The 16,098-nt window shown below is 44.7% G+C and overlaps 1 protein-coding gene across 1 annotated transcript in view; it reads right to left on the bottom strand.

Annotated features, from left to right (window-relative positions):
• The window catches only part of LOC132401627 (LIM homeobox transcription factor 1-alpha-like), a 449,308-nt gene that overhangs the window by 58,844 nt on the left and 374,366 nt on the right, over positions 1–16,098 (bottom strand). The window contains exon 3 of the mRNA XM_059983646.1: positions 14,660–14,892. Within this exon, the coding sequence (XP_059839629.1) occupies positions 14,660–14,892 (233 nt within the window). The remainder of the gene's footprint in view (positions 1–14,659; positions 14,893–16,098) is intronic.

Below are 16,098 nucleotides of genomic sequence, written 5' to 3'. Positions count from 1 at the left end.
TGTTGATATTGACGAAGAGGTTATTTGCCTTCATTATCACCAATTCAACCTGCAAGTTAATCTCTAGGGAATCTGCAGAGGAGTCCTAAGTACTTTTACATTTCTATTTTCTGAATTTCCTCTCCATTTGGAAAATACGGTAGTCAGTGCCTTTATTCTTTCTACCGAAAATCATGACTATACAATTCCCTACACTGTATTCTACCTGCCACTTCTTTGCCCATTCTCCTAATCTGTCTAAGAGCTTTTGTGGTCTCCCTGCTTCCCGAACACTACATGCCCCCCACAGCCAATCCTTGCATCATTGACAAACTTGGCCACAAAGCCATCAAGTCTGTCATTCAAATCATTGACATATAACATAAAAAAGATGTAGTCCCAAAACTCAGCCTTGCGGATCAGCACTGGTCATCAGCAGCCATTCAGAAAAGAACCACTTTATTGCAAGAGATATATCACTTTCATGTTACTGAAAGTATATTAACCCTAAAAATAGATTACTTTCTCAGGCCATTTTATATTTCTTTTCCTTGGATGTACTCCTGATGTGCACTATGACTCAAGGCAGAAGTTATGGGGCTCAGTCATAGAGTCATAGAGCACAGAAACAGGCTCTTTGGTCCAACTGGTGCATGCCCAAAATGCCCATCTAAGCTGGTTGAATTTGCCTGTATTTGGCCCATGTCCCCATAGACCTTTCTTTTCCATGTACATGTGACTCGGGGGGAGGGGGGAATACTCCCTTTCTTAAAAAGATAAGGAGGTTTGACATGTCAAACTTGTACGGATCTACTGTTCAAAGTATCCTGGTGTCCTGACTGGCTGCATCAGGCTCTGGTACTGCAATTCAAATGAATGTGCAGTTCCATAAGAAGCTGCAGAGAGTAGTGGACTCAGCCCAATGCATCATGGGCACTTCCCTCCTCACCATCAGTAGAGTACACACCAGGCACTGCCTGAAAAAGGCAACATCTATCATCAGAGATTCTCACTATCCAGGCCATGCTATCTTCTCACTGCTATCATATCACCTGGTTCAAGGACACTTATTTCCCTTCAACCATTCAGTTCTTGAACCATTCTGCACAAATCACTGCCTTGGTATAGCGACACCATGACCATTTTGCACCACAATGGACTTGTTTGTGTTCTAATGATGTATGTTCTTGTATAATTTGTTTTCTTGTAAATGTTTTATATTTTAGTACGATGTACCTGTGATGCTGCTGGAAGTAAGATTTTCATTGACCAGTACACACATGGACTTATAGATATATCAATAAACAACCTTGTTTTTGTTATTCCCTGCTCTTTCCAATGCACAAAAATATTATCAAGTAAAATACATTTCAAATATAGTTTCATAAATGAATTAGAAGCAGTTGCCTCCTTTGATCATAAGAAGAAAGAGCATGTATCACAAGGATTCCCATTCCTGTTCTGACATGGAATGTCACTGGCCTATTCTTGTGCCATGATGAGGCCACCCTCTGGGTGGAGGTGCAACATCTTATATGTATTCTGTCTGGATAGCCTGATTCCCCACTCTGGCCTCTTATCTTTTCTCAGCTGCCTATCACCTCCCACTTCTCCTTCCTTTTCTCCTATGGTCCTCTCTCCTTGCCTGTCAGATTCCTTACTCTCCAGCCCTTTACCTTTCTCACCCACCTGTCACCTTCCAGCTATCGTTCTTCCCCTCCTCCACCTTTTCATTCTGTCATCTTCCCCCTTCTTTTCCAGTCCCGAAGAAGGGCCGAGGACTGAATGTCAACTGTTTGCTCATTTTTATGGATGCTGCCAGAGCTGCTGAGTTCCTTAGCATCTTGGGTGTATATCACAAGGAAGGTGTCTGGCATAGATTCTTCAGTGAGGAAGCCAAGAACAGCAGACATTTCTGCAGCTAAGATTCATTTTGGTAACTTAGGGGAAAGTTTCACCTGCAGAGCTTCTTGTAAGGTTGGGAAGAATCGTTCAGAGGGTGTTGAATATCTGGAATTCTCTACACCAGAGAAAGATGTGGAGGCTAGATCACTGATAATTAAAGAAGAAGTAAATAAATTTTGGAAAGATCGGGTAACCAAGGGTGATGGGAAACTGGCACAGTGGAGGAGATAATGGCCTGGGGCAGATCAGCCACGATTATATCGAATGATAAGGCAGCCTTGAGGGAACTAATAGATTTACTCCTGCTTCAATCTTCCCAAGTGATCAAATGCACAGCATCGAAGTTGAAGTACAAGCACCAGGTCCGTGGAGTGAAATGCAGCAAGAACCTTGTCACTCTGCAAACCAACTCAGTCACTAGCCCCACAAAAAAATAAATCAACGTTTGAGATTGATCCTGACTTTCTTATCAACTATAAGTATCGTTTGTTCAGTTTCTGCCACAGAATCTGAGGTAGAAGCAGCCAGTGGAGGGACGGTTTAGAAGTCCCGTCTCCAGAAGCAGGTATTTCTCATGTAAACAGAGTCAGGATTATTCCCCGTGTGTGTTACAGCCCCTTGCATTGGGCTAAACAGGGGACCAGCTGTGTGTATAGCTTTTATTCTATTGATGCAAAAGAACGCAAACATTAATTAAGTTGTCTTTGGAAGGCTCTCAATCCGGAGAGGAAAGGGGCCACTGATGCACTCGCTGAGTTAGTCAATCCTTCATGAAAAAGGAAAGCCAGTACAAGATGCCATTGACTAACTCTCGACCCCCACTCTCCAAAATTAATAAAGACCTTGGTTCACAGACATCACTAAGAGGGAGCTGGGGCATTAGTGATCTGTAATTGGAAATTGTACTCCTCCCGGTAGTCCTTTGTTTACCTAGGATTGTCTCGTCATTCTGGGTGAAAGCAGTGATTAAATCTTAGACTGCAGGATTAGAGGTGGCATATGGGTGTCCAGAGAGCCACCTCTCATCTCTTATATTCTCATAGAAAGTGGCTTTGAGGTGCACTCTCTCGCACTTTTAAACACTTTGATATTCTGCTTAGTTTAAATCAGAAAAGATGGGGGAAAGAATTAAAAGAAACGTGCTGGCCTTAATGTGACTTTTAACAGAAGGATGCAAAAGGCCGCAGCTCGGCTGTGCGGTACTCGGAGTTGAGCAGTGGGATCCTTTCACCACCAGATTGCCCTTTTGGTACACGAGTCCCTCTGCATTATGGCTAGCAATATGCCAGCATTAGTCAGGCTCTTCATTCAAACTGCATTTCTTGGTGACAGGCACACAATAGGTGTCCCAGTGAGCACAACAACAGGCTCTTCAGCCCATTGATTCCATGATGGAACATAGTCCATCAACTATATTTACACTAATCCCATTTTATTCTTCCTTACATCCACATCAATCACCCGAAAATTTTTCCACTACCTGCACTGCACCTTCTCTGCAACTGTAACACTATATTTTGCATTGTTATTGTTTTTCCCTTGTACAATTGATGTTCCCTTTTCCAATGGTGATGAAATGATCTGTATGGATGGCAGGCAAAAATTGTTTTTCACCTTATCTCGGTACATGTGACAATAATAAACCAATTTACTGAATTCTACAGTGCAGAGGATAGCAAAGTTCAAAAGGGGTTGTACAGACAATTCAGAGAGGAATTGACAGGGCTAGAGGGGATGAATCTACTATGCCATAACAGTTTAATGGCTCTACAATACAACAATTTCCTTTAATATAAAATAAAACAAACCCCTATCATAACACAAATGCTCCAAATCTATTGCATCTCCTTTTTCTGACATACGCACTATAACCAGATCTATCTCCACACATTAGTTCCATAATGGCAATTGCTGCTACAATCTTTAACTAGAGAAGGAGAGTAGGTAAGCCAATTATGAGAAAAGTTTCGAGAACCTGCTTACCAACAAACTAGTTTCAACATTACAACAGGGACTTCATTACTTTAGGACATTATTGGTTATAATGTCCTCCCAGACATCCTTGATCATGGAAAACTCCTGAAAAATCTCAAAATACAAGACTTGCTTTTATCTTATTCTTAAAATTGACGATTTCCAAAGCCTTAAGGTTCAGTGAACCCTGGAGTGGAGGGGTTTGACATAAGGGAGTTGCAGATTTCTCTGCCCCCTCATCATGCCTAAGAATAGAGAATATCGAGGAGGGAATACTAACACAAAAATTAAAGATGGATGGGTGCAATTGGGTGATCGATGGTCAGCACAGACTTGGGTGGGGTTCCTACAGACTGAAGGGTTTCTTTAAGTGTTGTACTTCTCTATGTCTATAAGTCTATGAACGGTTTGTAAGCAGCTTCAGCAAAAGATAGTGCAGCCTTATTATAACTCGCAGGTGTATCTTAGTGATGAAACAGGTGAACCTCCTTGCCACCAGTACAGTACAACATAAGCCTGAGTTACTGTGAAGGAGAACCAGGTGATTGCTCCCAACTGTAAAACAACCAGCCCGTGAAAAACAAGCCTGCTGCTTTCCCTGAAATAAAGATTGGCGAGAAATTGCTGATATTGTGTCATTCTTTCAAGTATATTTGTTCCTGAGGTATGAGTGTGAGTCCATGTCCAGAATGAATACGGGTTCTGGCATTCCAGGTCAATCCTGAACTGAGGAAGCAGTTAAGAGTCCAACGCACTGCTATGGTTTGCAGTCACATAAAAGGGTTCAGAAGGCTTTCACGAACCCAGCAGTGAGCTGACCAAGTCTAGTTGGAACTGAGACTGGAGACTGCATGACATGACTTCCAACCTCTAACATATTTGCATAGCCCTTTTAACGTTTTAAGTAATAAACTGAAGTATTCATAGAAATGGAGTAAAGGTCAGTACTATTGTTTAAGTTGCAAACTAGTTTCCTGCTTGTGTCCTGGCAGTGAAAGTGTACTGGGCTGCCCTGCTCCAACCATAGTCAAGATCGTACCTCCACTTCTCAGGAACCTTAAGAAATTCAGTGTGTCACCACTGAGACTTGCCACTATTTTTTAAATAGATGCAAACATCCCCATTGGGTGCATCACTATTTGGAATGGTAACTGCTCTGCCTCAGGCTGCAAGAATCTGCAGAGGGTTGTGGACACAGCTCAGCACATTACTAAAAGCAACCTCTGCTCCATAAACACTGCCTATACTTCTCAATGCCTCAGTAAGGCAGCTAACATAATCAGACTTCTCCCAACCTGCATGTCCTCACTTTGCCTTTCTCCCATCAGGCACAAAATGCAATCATGTATCACCAGGTTTAAGAACAGTCTCTATTTTGCTGTTATAAGACTATCAAATGTACCATTTGTACAGTAAGATGGATTCCTGACTTCACTATCCAGTTCATTGTTGCTTTTATTGTCTGCCTCTGTTGCACTTTCTCTGGAACAGTAACATGACATTATGCACTTTGTTATTGCTTTTCCCTTGCACAATCTTACAACCAATATGATAAATGATCTGTATGGATGGCATGCAAAACAATGTTTTTCTCTCTAGCTCGGTATATGTGGGAAGAATTAAGCTAGTTGTTCTACAGATTAATCTAAGACTCATCAAGACCACAGGATAATCCAAGTGAGTTGGGAAATTAAAGTGAAGCATGTGCAGTTGTGATGTTCTGTATGCTTTTACCAGGAGCCTCCTTCCACCCCCTTCAGACAACGCTTCCATTCCCTTCGATAAATCTACCATTCCCCTTCAGACAACTCTTCATCCCCTTCAGCCAACTCTTCATCCCCTTCAGACAACTCTTCCTTCCCATTTAAACAAATATTCCATCCCCTCCAAACAACTCTTCCTTCCCCTTCAGATGACACTTCATCTCTTTCAGACAAACCTTCCATCACCTTCAGCGAAATCTTCCATCCATTTCAAACAGCATTTCCATCCACTTCAGACAATTCCTCCATTCCCTTAGGACAAATTTTCCTTCCGCTTCAGCAAATTCTTCCTTCCCCTTCAGACAACTCCTCTGTCCCTTTCAGACAACTCTTCAATCCCCTTCAGACAATACTTCCATTGCCTTCAGACAACTCCTCCATCCCCTTCAGACAAATCTTCCATCCTCTTCAAACAACTCTTCCTTCCCTATCAGATGACACTTCATCCCTTTCAGACAAACCTTCCATCACCTTCAGAGAAATCTTCCATCCCCTTCAGACAGTACTTCCATTCCCTTCAGACAAATCTTCCTTCCCCTTCAGCAAATTCTTCCTTCCCCTTCAGCAAATTCTTCCTTCCCCTTCAGACAACTCTTCCTTCCCCTTCAGACAATTCTTCAATCCACTTCAGACAACTATTCATTCCCTTTCAGACAATTTTTCCATCCACTTCAAGACAATTCTTCCATCCCCTTCAGACAACACTTCCATCCCTTTCAGACAATTCTTCTATCCCTTTCAGACTAATTGCCCAAACCCTTCAGACAAATCTTCCTTCCGTTTCAGACAAATCTTCCATTCACTTCAGACAAATCTTCCTTCCCCATCACACAACTCTTCCATCCACTCCCGACAACACTTCCTTCCCCTTCAGACCAAGATGTACAAAAAAGCTGGATGAACTCAGCAGGTTGGGTAGCATCTGTTGAAAGCAGCAGTCAACGTTTTGGGTCGAAACCCTTTGTCAGGACTAAAGGAAGGGGAAGGGGCCCTATAAAGAAGGTGGGGAGAAGGTGGAAAACCAATCAGAGGAAAGATCAAGGGGTGGGGGAGGGGATAGGCAGGAGAGGGGAAGAAGGAATCTAAGGGGAAAGCACTATGGGTAGTAGAAGAAGGCAGAGTTATGAGAGGTGATAGGCAGCTAGAAGAGGAGACAGAGTAGAGGTGGGATAGGGAAGGGAGAGGGAGGGAACTCACTAAGGTGTGGATGGAGAAGGACAAAAGTGAGGCCCTTGCTGAGCACAGAATGCTCTGCCTAAGAGAGGGAATGGTGAAGACATGCCAAGGGTTGGGGCTGGGGTCAGAGGAGGGTAAAGAGTGGGAGGTCTCGTGAGGGACAAGGTGGTTGGGATGTTCAGGGAGAGTGGGCTGAGGGGAGGATGGGAGATTATAGGAATGGAGGGAAAATGAGGGGTGGAGGGAGGGTTGGGAGTCGCGAGGATCATAGGGGGTAGTAAAGGAATAAGATGAGCGGTAGGACCCAGCGACAGTAAAAACGATCCCAGTCTGGATAGGGTCAGGATCTCGGTTCAAGCTGGATCTAGAGCTATGGGTGTCGGAGACTGTGGCCTGCAGGGCGCCAAAACTGAGGTCCGAATCAGAAGTGGGTGAGTCCATGGCACGCTGGGGACTGATACCCATGTCCAGGAGGCCGTGGTTCCAGTCGGGGTTAGAGTCTGCGGTGTATGGGTCTTTGGCCTGCTGGAGGCCTGAGAAGTCAAAGTCCGAGAGGTCGGGGTCCGGGCTGGAGGGTGAGCTTGTGATCCTTCTTGGATATGAGGAAAGAGAAGAAATGGTGGTTGGAGGTGTGAATCCGGCAGAGAATGAAGAATAGGAGAGGTCCATGGTAGACGGTGGAGAGTGAGCCCCGCAGTGGTGGCAGAGAGAGAGACAGGGTCCATTGGTATCTCTGTATGGTGGTGAGCATGGCTCAGAGAATCCGGCATGAGCAGCGGAGGGAGCAACGGTCAATAAAACGGTGGTACCAGGGATCCTCTCTGGGCCCGAACTGGGAGGCCTGGAACCAGAGATGGAATCCCTGCCGTACGAGATGGCGGCGGAGACACGTTCCCAAAACCAAGATGTCTGTGTCAGGACATGATCAAAGAGTCGAAGAGAAGCGGAGATCACAGAGGGTGAGCAGTGAGAAAGGGTCTCACTAAACTCTCATCGAAGAAAATATTTAAGCTTCTTCAAGATAGGCACACCTCGAAGAAACTTTGCAGTGGAGTAACGAATCATAACCACAAAGTGCACTGCAGATGCTGTGGTCAAATCAAGATGTACAAAAAAGCTGGATGAACTTAGCAGGTTGGGCAGCATCTGTTGAAAGGAGCAGTCAATGTTTCGGGTCGAAACCCTTCATCAGGACTAAAGAAGGAGGGGGCAGGGGCCCTATAAAGAAGGTGGGGAGAGGGTGGAAAACCAATCAGAGAAAAGATCCCCATCACACAACTCTTCCTTCCCCTTCAGACAAATCTTCCTTCTCCTTCAGACAAATCTTCCTTCTCCTTCAGACAACTCTTCCTTCCCCATCACACAACTCTTCCTTCCCCATCACACAACTCTTCCTTCCCCTTCAGACAAATCTTCCATCCCATTCAGACAAATCTTCCATCCCCCTCATTTAAATCTTCTATCACCTTCAGACAAATCGTCCATCGTGTTCAGACAACTCTTCTTTCCCCTTCAGACAAATCTTCTAACCCCTTCAGACAATTCTTCCATCCCTTCAGAAAAATCTTCCATCCAAATCACACAAAACCTCCATCCCCTTCAGCCAATGCTTCCTTCTGCTTCAGACAACTTTTCCATCCCCTTCAGACAACACTTCCTTCTACTTCAGACAAGTCTTCCATCCAATACAGACAAATATACCTTCCCTTTCAGACAAATCTTCATTCCCTTTCAGAAAACTCTTCTATCCCCTTCAGACAACTCTATTACCTTCTGACATCTCTTTCTTCACATTCCTTCACAACTCTTCATTCCCTTCAAATTTTCGATCCCCTTCAGACAACTCTTCCTTAATCTTCAGAACACTCTTCTTCCCCTTTAGACTACTCTTCCTTCCCCTTCTGACAACTCTACCCTCCACTTCAGACAGCACTTCAATCACATTCAGACAACTTTCCATCCCCTTCAGACAACTCTTCCATCTCATTCAGAAAACTCTTCCATCTCATTCAGACAACACATCCAACATCTTCTGACAAATGTTCCATCCCCTTCAGACAACTCTTGCTTCCCTTTCAGAGAACTCCTCCTTCACCTTCAGACACTTCTTCCTTCCCCTTCACTTTTCATCCCATTCAGAAAATTCTTCCTTCTCCTTCAGACAACTGTTCCGTCCTCTTCAGACAAATCTTCCATACCCTTCAGACAACTGTTCATTCTCTTCAGACAGATCTTCCTTCCCCTTCAGCCAAATCTTCCAACCCTTTTTGACATCCCTTCATTCCCCTTCAGACAACTGTTCATTCCCTTCTGACACCTCTTTCCTTCCCCTTCATTTTTCAACCCCTTCAGAATATCCTCCCTTCCTTTTCAAACAACTGTTCCGTCCTCTTCAGACAAATCTTCCATACCCATCAGACAACTCTTCCATCCCATTCAGACAACTCTTCCAACCCCGTCAGACAACTCTTCCATCCACTTCAGACAAATCTTCCTTGCCTTTCAAACAACCCTTCTACCACTTCAGACAACCCTTCCACCCCCTTTAGACAACTCTTTCTTCCCTTTCAGACAAAACCTCCTTCACCTTCAGACACCTCTTCCTTCCCCTTCACTTTTCATCCTATTCAGAAAATCCATCTTTCCCTTTCAGATGACTGTTCTGTCCTCTTCAGACAAATTTTCCATCCTCTTCAGAGAAATCTTCCCACCGCTTCGACAAAACTTCCATCTGCTTCAGACAACTGCTCTTCCTTCCCTATCAGATAACTCCTCCTTCACATTCAGACACCTCTTCCTTCTCCGTCACTTTTCATCCCCTTCAGAAAATTCTTCCTTCCCCTTCAGACAACTGCTCCATCCTCTTCAGACAACTCTTCCTTCCCTTTCAGTGAACTCCTCCTTCACCTTCAGACATCCCTTCCTTCCTCTTCACATTTCATCCCCTTCAGAAAATTCTTCCTTCCCCTTCAGACAACTGTTCCGTCCTCTTCAGACAACTCATCCTTCCCTTTCAGTGAACTCCTCCTTCACCTTCAGACATTGTCTTCATCAGACAAATGTTCCATCCCCTTAAGGCAACTCCTCCTTCCCTTTCAGACAAATCTTCCATCACCATCAGACAACTCTTCCAACCACTTCAGACAAATCTTCCATCCGCTTCAGACAACTCTTCTTTCCCTTTCAGATAACTCTTCATTCCCTTCAGACAACACTTCCTGCACCTTCAGACACCTCTTCCTTCCCATTCACTTTTCATCCTCTTCAGAAAATTCTTCCTTCCCTTACAAACAACTGCTCCGTCCTCTTCAGACAAATCTTCCATACATTTCAGATACCTCTTCCTTCCCCGTCAGACAACTCTTCCTTCACCTTCTGACAACTCTTCCCACCACTTCAGACAAAACTTACATCCCCTTTAGACAGCACTTCCATCACATTCAGACAACTCCTCCTTCCCTTTCAGACAAATCTTCCATCCACTTCAGACAACTCCTCCTTCCGTTTCAGACAACTCTTCCATCTCCTTCAGACAAATCTTCCTTGCCTTTCATACAAACCTTCTACCACTTCAGACAGCATTTCCATCCCTTTCAGACAAATCTTCCATCCCCTTCAGCCAACCCTCCCATCCCCTTCAAATAACTCTTCCATAGCATTCAGATAACTCTACCATCCCCTTCAAACAACTCTTGCTTCCCTTTCAGAGAACTCCTCCTTCACCTTCAGACACCTCTTCCTTCCCCTTCACTTTTCATCCCATTCAGAAAATTCTTCCTTCTCCTTCAGACAACTGTTCCGTCCTCTTCAGACAAATCTTCCATACCCTTCAGACAACTCTTTCATCCCGTTCAGACAAATCTTCCTTAGCCTTCAGACATCTCTTCCTTCCCCCTCAGACAACTCTTCATTCCCTTCAGACAAATTTTCCATCCCCTTCAGACAACTCTTCCATCACCTTCAGAGAAATCTTCCATCCCCTTCAGACAACTCTTCCTTCCATTTCAAACAACTCTGAAATCTGCTTCAGACAAATCTTCTATTCTCTTCAGACAACACCTCCATTTCCTTCAGACAAATCTTCCATCCCCCTTCAGACAACTCCTCCATCCCTTTCAGAGAAATCTTCCATACCTATCAGACACCTCTTCGATCCCCTTCAGACAACTCCTCCATCCCCTCAGACTGGTCTTCCATCCCCTTCAACTCTTGCTTTGCTTTCAGACAATTCTTTCTTTCCCTTCAGCACAACACATTCTCAATTATACTGATCTACATTAATCAAACCTAGAAATTGGTAGCTGAAGATCTCATCAGGGCAGAATATTGACTTTTTTTGAAAATAAATTGGCAAAAAAAGGTCCTATCTTATTTTTTCACTAGAGGTTAAAGAGTCCTCTGAGCCCTTCAAGTGTCTTTGCGATAACTTTGATAAAATAGTGTTCCATGGTAAAATACATACAAGAATCAAACAGAACAGGTACGACAACTATGATGCTTAGCCAAAGAGTTTGAGGAAAAGGCAATTTTCCGAAAAAAAGAGGAAATCCCAAAGGAAGCTGAAGCCACAGCCCCTCATACAGAGCAATAAATACAAGGGATATGTCAGAGGTCAAGATTAGAGGAACATCGAGTTCTCCTTCATTGTTACGGCTGTAGGCAGTTGGTTGGTTAAGTAGTGGATTGAGGATCTGAAACAGGACTTAGATATTCCATATTAAGCTATGCTTATGACTCCAGAGATAATGGGCAAATGGGACTGTGCAGGTTAGAAGGTGCAGAGCATGTTTTTGGTGATATTTATTTTGTGGAGAGTGGAAGATGACTTTGCAGTTCAACAGCATCTCGTGAGACCAAATGTGGCAATAGGCAATGGGTCTCTTGTGCAAGAACTTCACCTCCTTATAATCAATAATTCCATCAAGATAATTTCTTCAAAGTCAGCACAAAATATTCAAAAGAAACTATTTTTTCAACCACCACCTGAGTTAACTTCATGTTAATTCCTGCCAATCATTATGCCTCCTTCACATAATGCAATACCACCACAGAAAAAGCAAGTCTTTCTTCAAAGGGTGAAACTAGTCCGTAGTCAAACCTGAAGGGTGAGTGTCCCAGCGAAAAGAAAATGCTGAGGGGATTTTCCAGGCACATTGGCTGTCCATACAAGCTCTGGAAGTCAACACATTCCTAGTCACCAAAGACAGTCTAATACTTCAGGGACTGCTGTTTGTGCCTAGAAGCCTTGAAAGGAAGGAAGAGGGTGAGGGGGTAGAGGGGCAGGTGGTAGAGGGAGAGAAAGAGAGGGGAGGGAGAGAATAAGAGGGTCAGAAGGAGGAAGGAAGGAACAATGGAGGGAAGGCAGAAGATTGATTTACATACATTAACATTCAGTAACCTCATAAATTCTTAAGTTTTTTTTATAGCCAGTGAAGTATTTATTCAGTGCAATAGCTAGGACTAGACTGGCCAATTTACCCTTAGCCAGGTTGAACAATTGTCCATTTTGTAGATGTTGATTGAGAGAAGAATATTCCCTGGAACTCTGGGTGAAGCTTCCCCAACCTGCCATAGGAAGCATTTCACCCTGAGAATGCAGATGGACCTCAGCACGGCAAGGGCACTTCAGGTACTTTAGGCAATGTAGTCTTCTCCCTACTAAAACCATCAGCCAGAGTTAAGTCCTTTGAGATGGGTGTTTCTTCAGCCTATGAGCATCTACCGCAGGGGAGAAAGTGCTGCCAACTAAGACAGACATTGAAAACCCATAGAAACCTTTTGAAAGATGGTTGTATCTATTGCACTGTAACCAAGCCTTGATATGGTACAATAGAGACAAACATGTTCCGTGAACTCCAGACTGAACGGGGTCACCATCTCCAGAAAACCCTGACTCTTGTGAGTCTAGAGCTGGGGTTCTAGGCTCCACAGACCCCTCAGTTAATGGTAGAGGTCCATGGCCTAAAAACGGTTGGGAACTCCTAATCTAGAGGTTTGTCCTTGTATAGTACTTTGAAACTCAGGCAGCTTGCACTGAATCTGCTTCATTTTGCAACACCTCCAAAGGTAGAGGGGACTCGTCTTCACAGCTGTGTCAGGCTCTGCTTTGGTTTCAGGCAACTGACTGAAATCAAGCATTCTCAGTCTAAAGTCTGCAGGTTAAAGCAATTGAATCACACATCACTGTGCATTCAACCTCACTGCTCCTCTATCTGGCCCACACCACTGCACCATTCCAAACCCTGAATCCTACAACAGACTGCTTGGTAGTTGCTATACTGGGGGTTGCCGTTAACTGATCTACCAATATCCTTTGGAAGAGAACATCTGCTGTGCCAACTTGCTCTGCCTTACAATTGATTCCCAAATCATCAGTGTGGCACAGATTCAGTTCTGGTCTCCAGTGACCCTATGTGGACTCTGCAAGTTCTCCCTGTCCCTGAGAGGTTTTTCTCTGTGTGCTCCAAATGTATGGTTACAATCTACAGTGAATTGTCCCAGTGTAATTAGCAGGAAGCAAGATCAAGAGCTGATGGGTGTGTGAGAGAGAATAGATCCCAGGGAGCAATGGCCCAGGAGGAATTACTCTGCATGTGAGAGTTAGCATGGACTTGAAAGGCTGAACAGCCTCCTTGTGTAATAGAATCAGAGAAAGCTAGAAAAACACTCAGCAGGTCAGGCAGCATCTGCAGAGAAAGAAGCATTTAGCATTTCAGCTCAGAAGCCCTTGAATAATATGATGTGACAACTGCTAAAATGATCAAGAAAAGGGCAATGGAGGATGGGCATAAAGTGCTGCCTTTTGTCAGAAGTATCAGTAAAAGTAATAGATAGGAGAATCTCTCTTCCTCCCACCATTGACAATATCTACGGGAGGAAGATGTCCATGGGAAGGCAGCGCCTATCATCAATAATCCTCACCATCTAGGTCATGCTCTCTTTGTACTGCCACCATCAGGCAGGAAGTACAGAATCTTGACGTTTCACATCACTGGGTTCACAAACAGCTACATTCCTACCACTGACCAAGTTCTCAAATTGACCTGCACAACCCTAATCTTACCTCAGCAACAGAGCACTATGGCCACCTCTTGCTCGACCCTGGATGTCTCTGATTGTGGATTTTTGCATTAGGTTCATGTTTGTCTTCATTTGTCTCAGGTTTTCACATTCCCCTTCTCACAAATTGCTCAACCTTTCTCTCTCTCTCTCTCTCTCTCTCTCTCTCTCTCTCTCTCTCCCTCTCTCTCTCTCTCTCTCTCTCTCTCTCTCTCTCTCTCTCTCTCTCTCTCTCTCTCTCTCTCTCTCTCTCTCCCCCTCTCTCCCTCTCACCCTCTCCCTCTCCCTCTTCCCCCCCCCTTCATCTGCTATTCACCTGCCACTGTCTCCCAACTGCACTCCCTCTCCCTCCCTTAACTAGTACCATATGCCTGGTATCTTACAGCCCTCCTCAGTCCAACGATCACCTTGGGCCCCCGCCTTAACATCCCCTGCCCTTCTTTATACTGCCCATCTTCCACCCCAATCTCAGTCCTGATGCAAGGTTTTGCCTTATAACATTGACAATTCCTTTCCTGCCCACAGGTTCTGGGTGCTCCAGCAGATTGCTAATAGCTCTGGGTTTGCAGCTTCCTTTTTCTACATTTTCTCATATCATTTTGTGTTTTGTGCGTTTCCTGTACCTACATGCCTCTGATGCAGTGACAAGCAAGGTTTTCATGGTACCTGAACTCCACCGTACTTGTGAACATGACAATAAATCCTGCTTCACTTTCACCTCTCCTCATCCCACTTTCTCAGCAAATACACTACCCCCCCCCCCACCCACCCCCAAAAACTGCACAGCCAGCTGAGTGGATTACCTGAGTCCGAAGCAGCCGGACTGACCAGGCTCAGAAGCTCCCGTTCCTTCTCATAGTCACTCTTGCAGAGCAGTTGGCCCTCCTTCAGCACAAACTCGTCTCCCTTGCGCAGCTGGCGTTCGCACACACAGCAGCAGAAGCAGTGCAGGTGGTAGACACTCTTCTGGGCACGCATGACGAACTCAGTGGGGGCAATGGTCTCCATGCAGCCACTGCACTTGGCTGCAAAAAGCCTGTGGACCCAAGGACAAGAACCTGTTGAACATGGACTCTTTGGTGGAGGTAACATACGCAACACAGTACAACTCCATATTTCTGTATGTTTTGCCTTCCAACTTTTTGGGTATTCCCTCATTTCCCGCTTGGGGCCATTCCTACACCTGCTTCTAGTCTGGCAGCTGGGACAGGCAAGAGAGCTTGGCCCTCTTACCCCATCCCCAACCTCTGAGGGAGACCTCTCTACCATCATCACCTGACCACATACACAGACAGCTGAGGGCAACTTCAGCTACAGAATGGACAAAGAGATCTTGGCCCTCAATACAAAGTTTTTTTGTACATTGAGATACAGCACGGAATAGGGCCTTCTGTCCTGCAGCCCCCAATTTAACCCTAGCCTAATCACAGGACAATTTACAATGACCAGTTAGTTTACCAACTGGTATGTCTTTGGACTGTGGGAGGAAACTGGAGAACCTGGAGGAAATTCATGCAGTCATGGGGAGAACATACAGACAGTGGCAGGAATTGAACCTGGGTCACTGGTACTGCAAAACATGTGTTAACCACTACGCTACCCTGCTGCACTTATTTGCATTTGTGCTAACAATCCTCATTTAAGAATTATGAAGAGAGGGAGCTTCACGCCCTCCAGCCTACTCTTGATCACGGCTGATCTTTTACAGTACCTCAGTATAACTTCCCTGCACCATTCCCTCACCTTTTGTTTCACTTACTGTCTTATCTCTGTTTGGAATGAAGTTGTATAAGGCATTCAATTTGCAAGGGGGATGGGACCCGGAGTGATAGAGCAGTGAAAGATGTACATGGAGTAAAGCCAGATCTAACATATAGAGAGGCTTTGAGGAAAGAGAAGCAGAATTAAAGGTGTAAAAGTAGTAAGGTGGAAGGGCTAAAGTGTGTGTACTTCAGTGCAAGAAGCATCAGGAACAAAGGTGATGAACTGAGAGCTTGGATACATACATGGAATTATGATGTAGTGGCCATTACAGAGACTTGGCTGGCACCAGGGCAGGAATGGATTCTCAATATTCCTGGATTTCAGTGCTTTAAAAGGGATGGGGGGGGAGGGGAGGAGGGGTGGCATTACTGGTCAGGGATACTATTACAGCTATAGAAAGGGTGGGTAATGTAGCAGCATCCTCTTTTGAGTCAGTATGGGTGGAAGTCAGGAACAGGAAGGGAGCAGTTACTCTACT

The sequence above is a fragment of the Hypanus sabinus genome, chromosome 11 (assembly GCF_030144855.1).
Source record: "Hypanus sabinus isolate sHypSab1 chromosome 11, sHypSab1.hap1, whole genome shotgun sequence".
Lineage (NCBI taxonomy): Eukaryota > Metazoa > Chordata > Chondrichthyes > Myliobatiformes > Dasyatidae > Hypanus > Hypanus sabinus.
The sequence above is the reverse complement of the archived record's forward strand: the minus strand, read 5'-3'. Positions and strand labels throughout refer to the sequence as shown.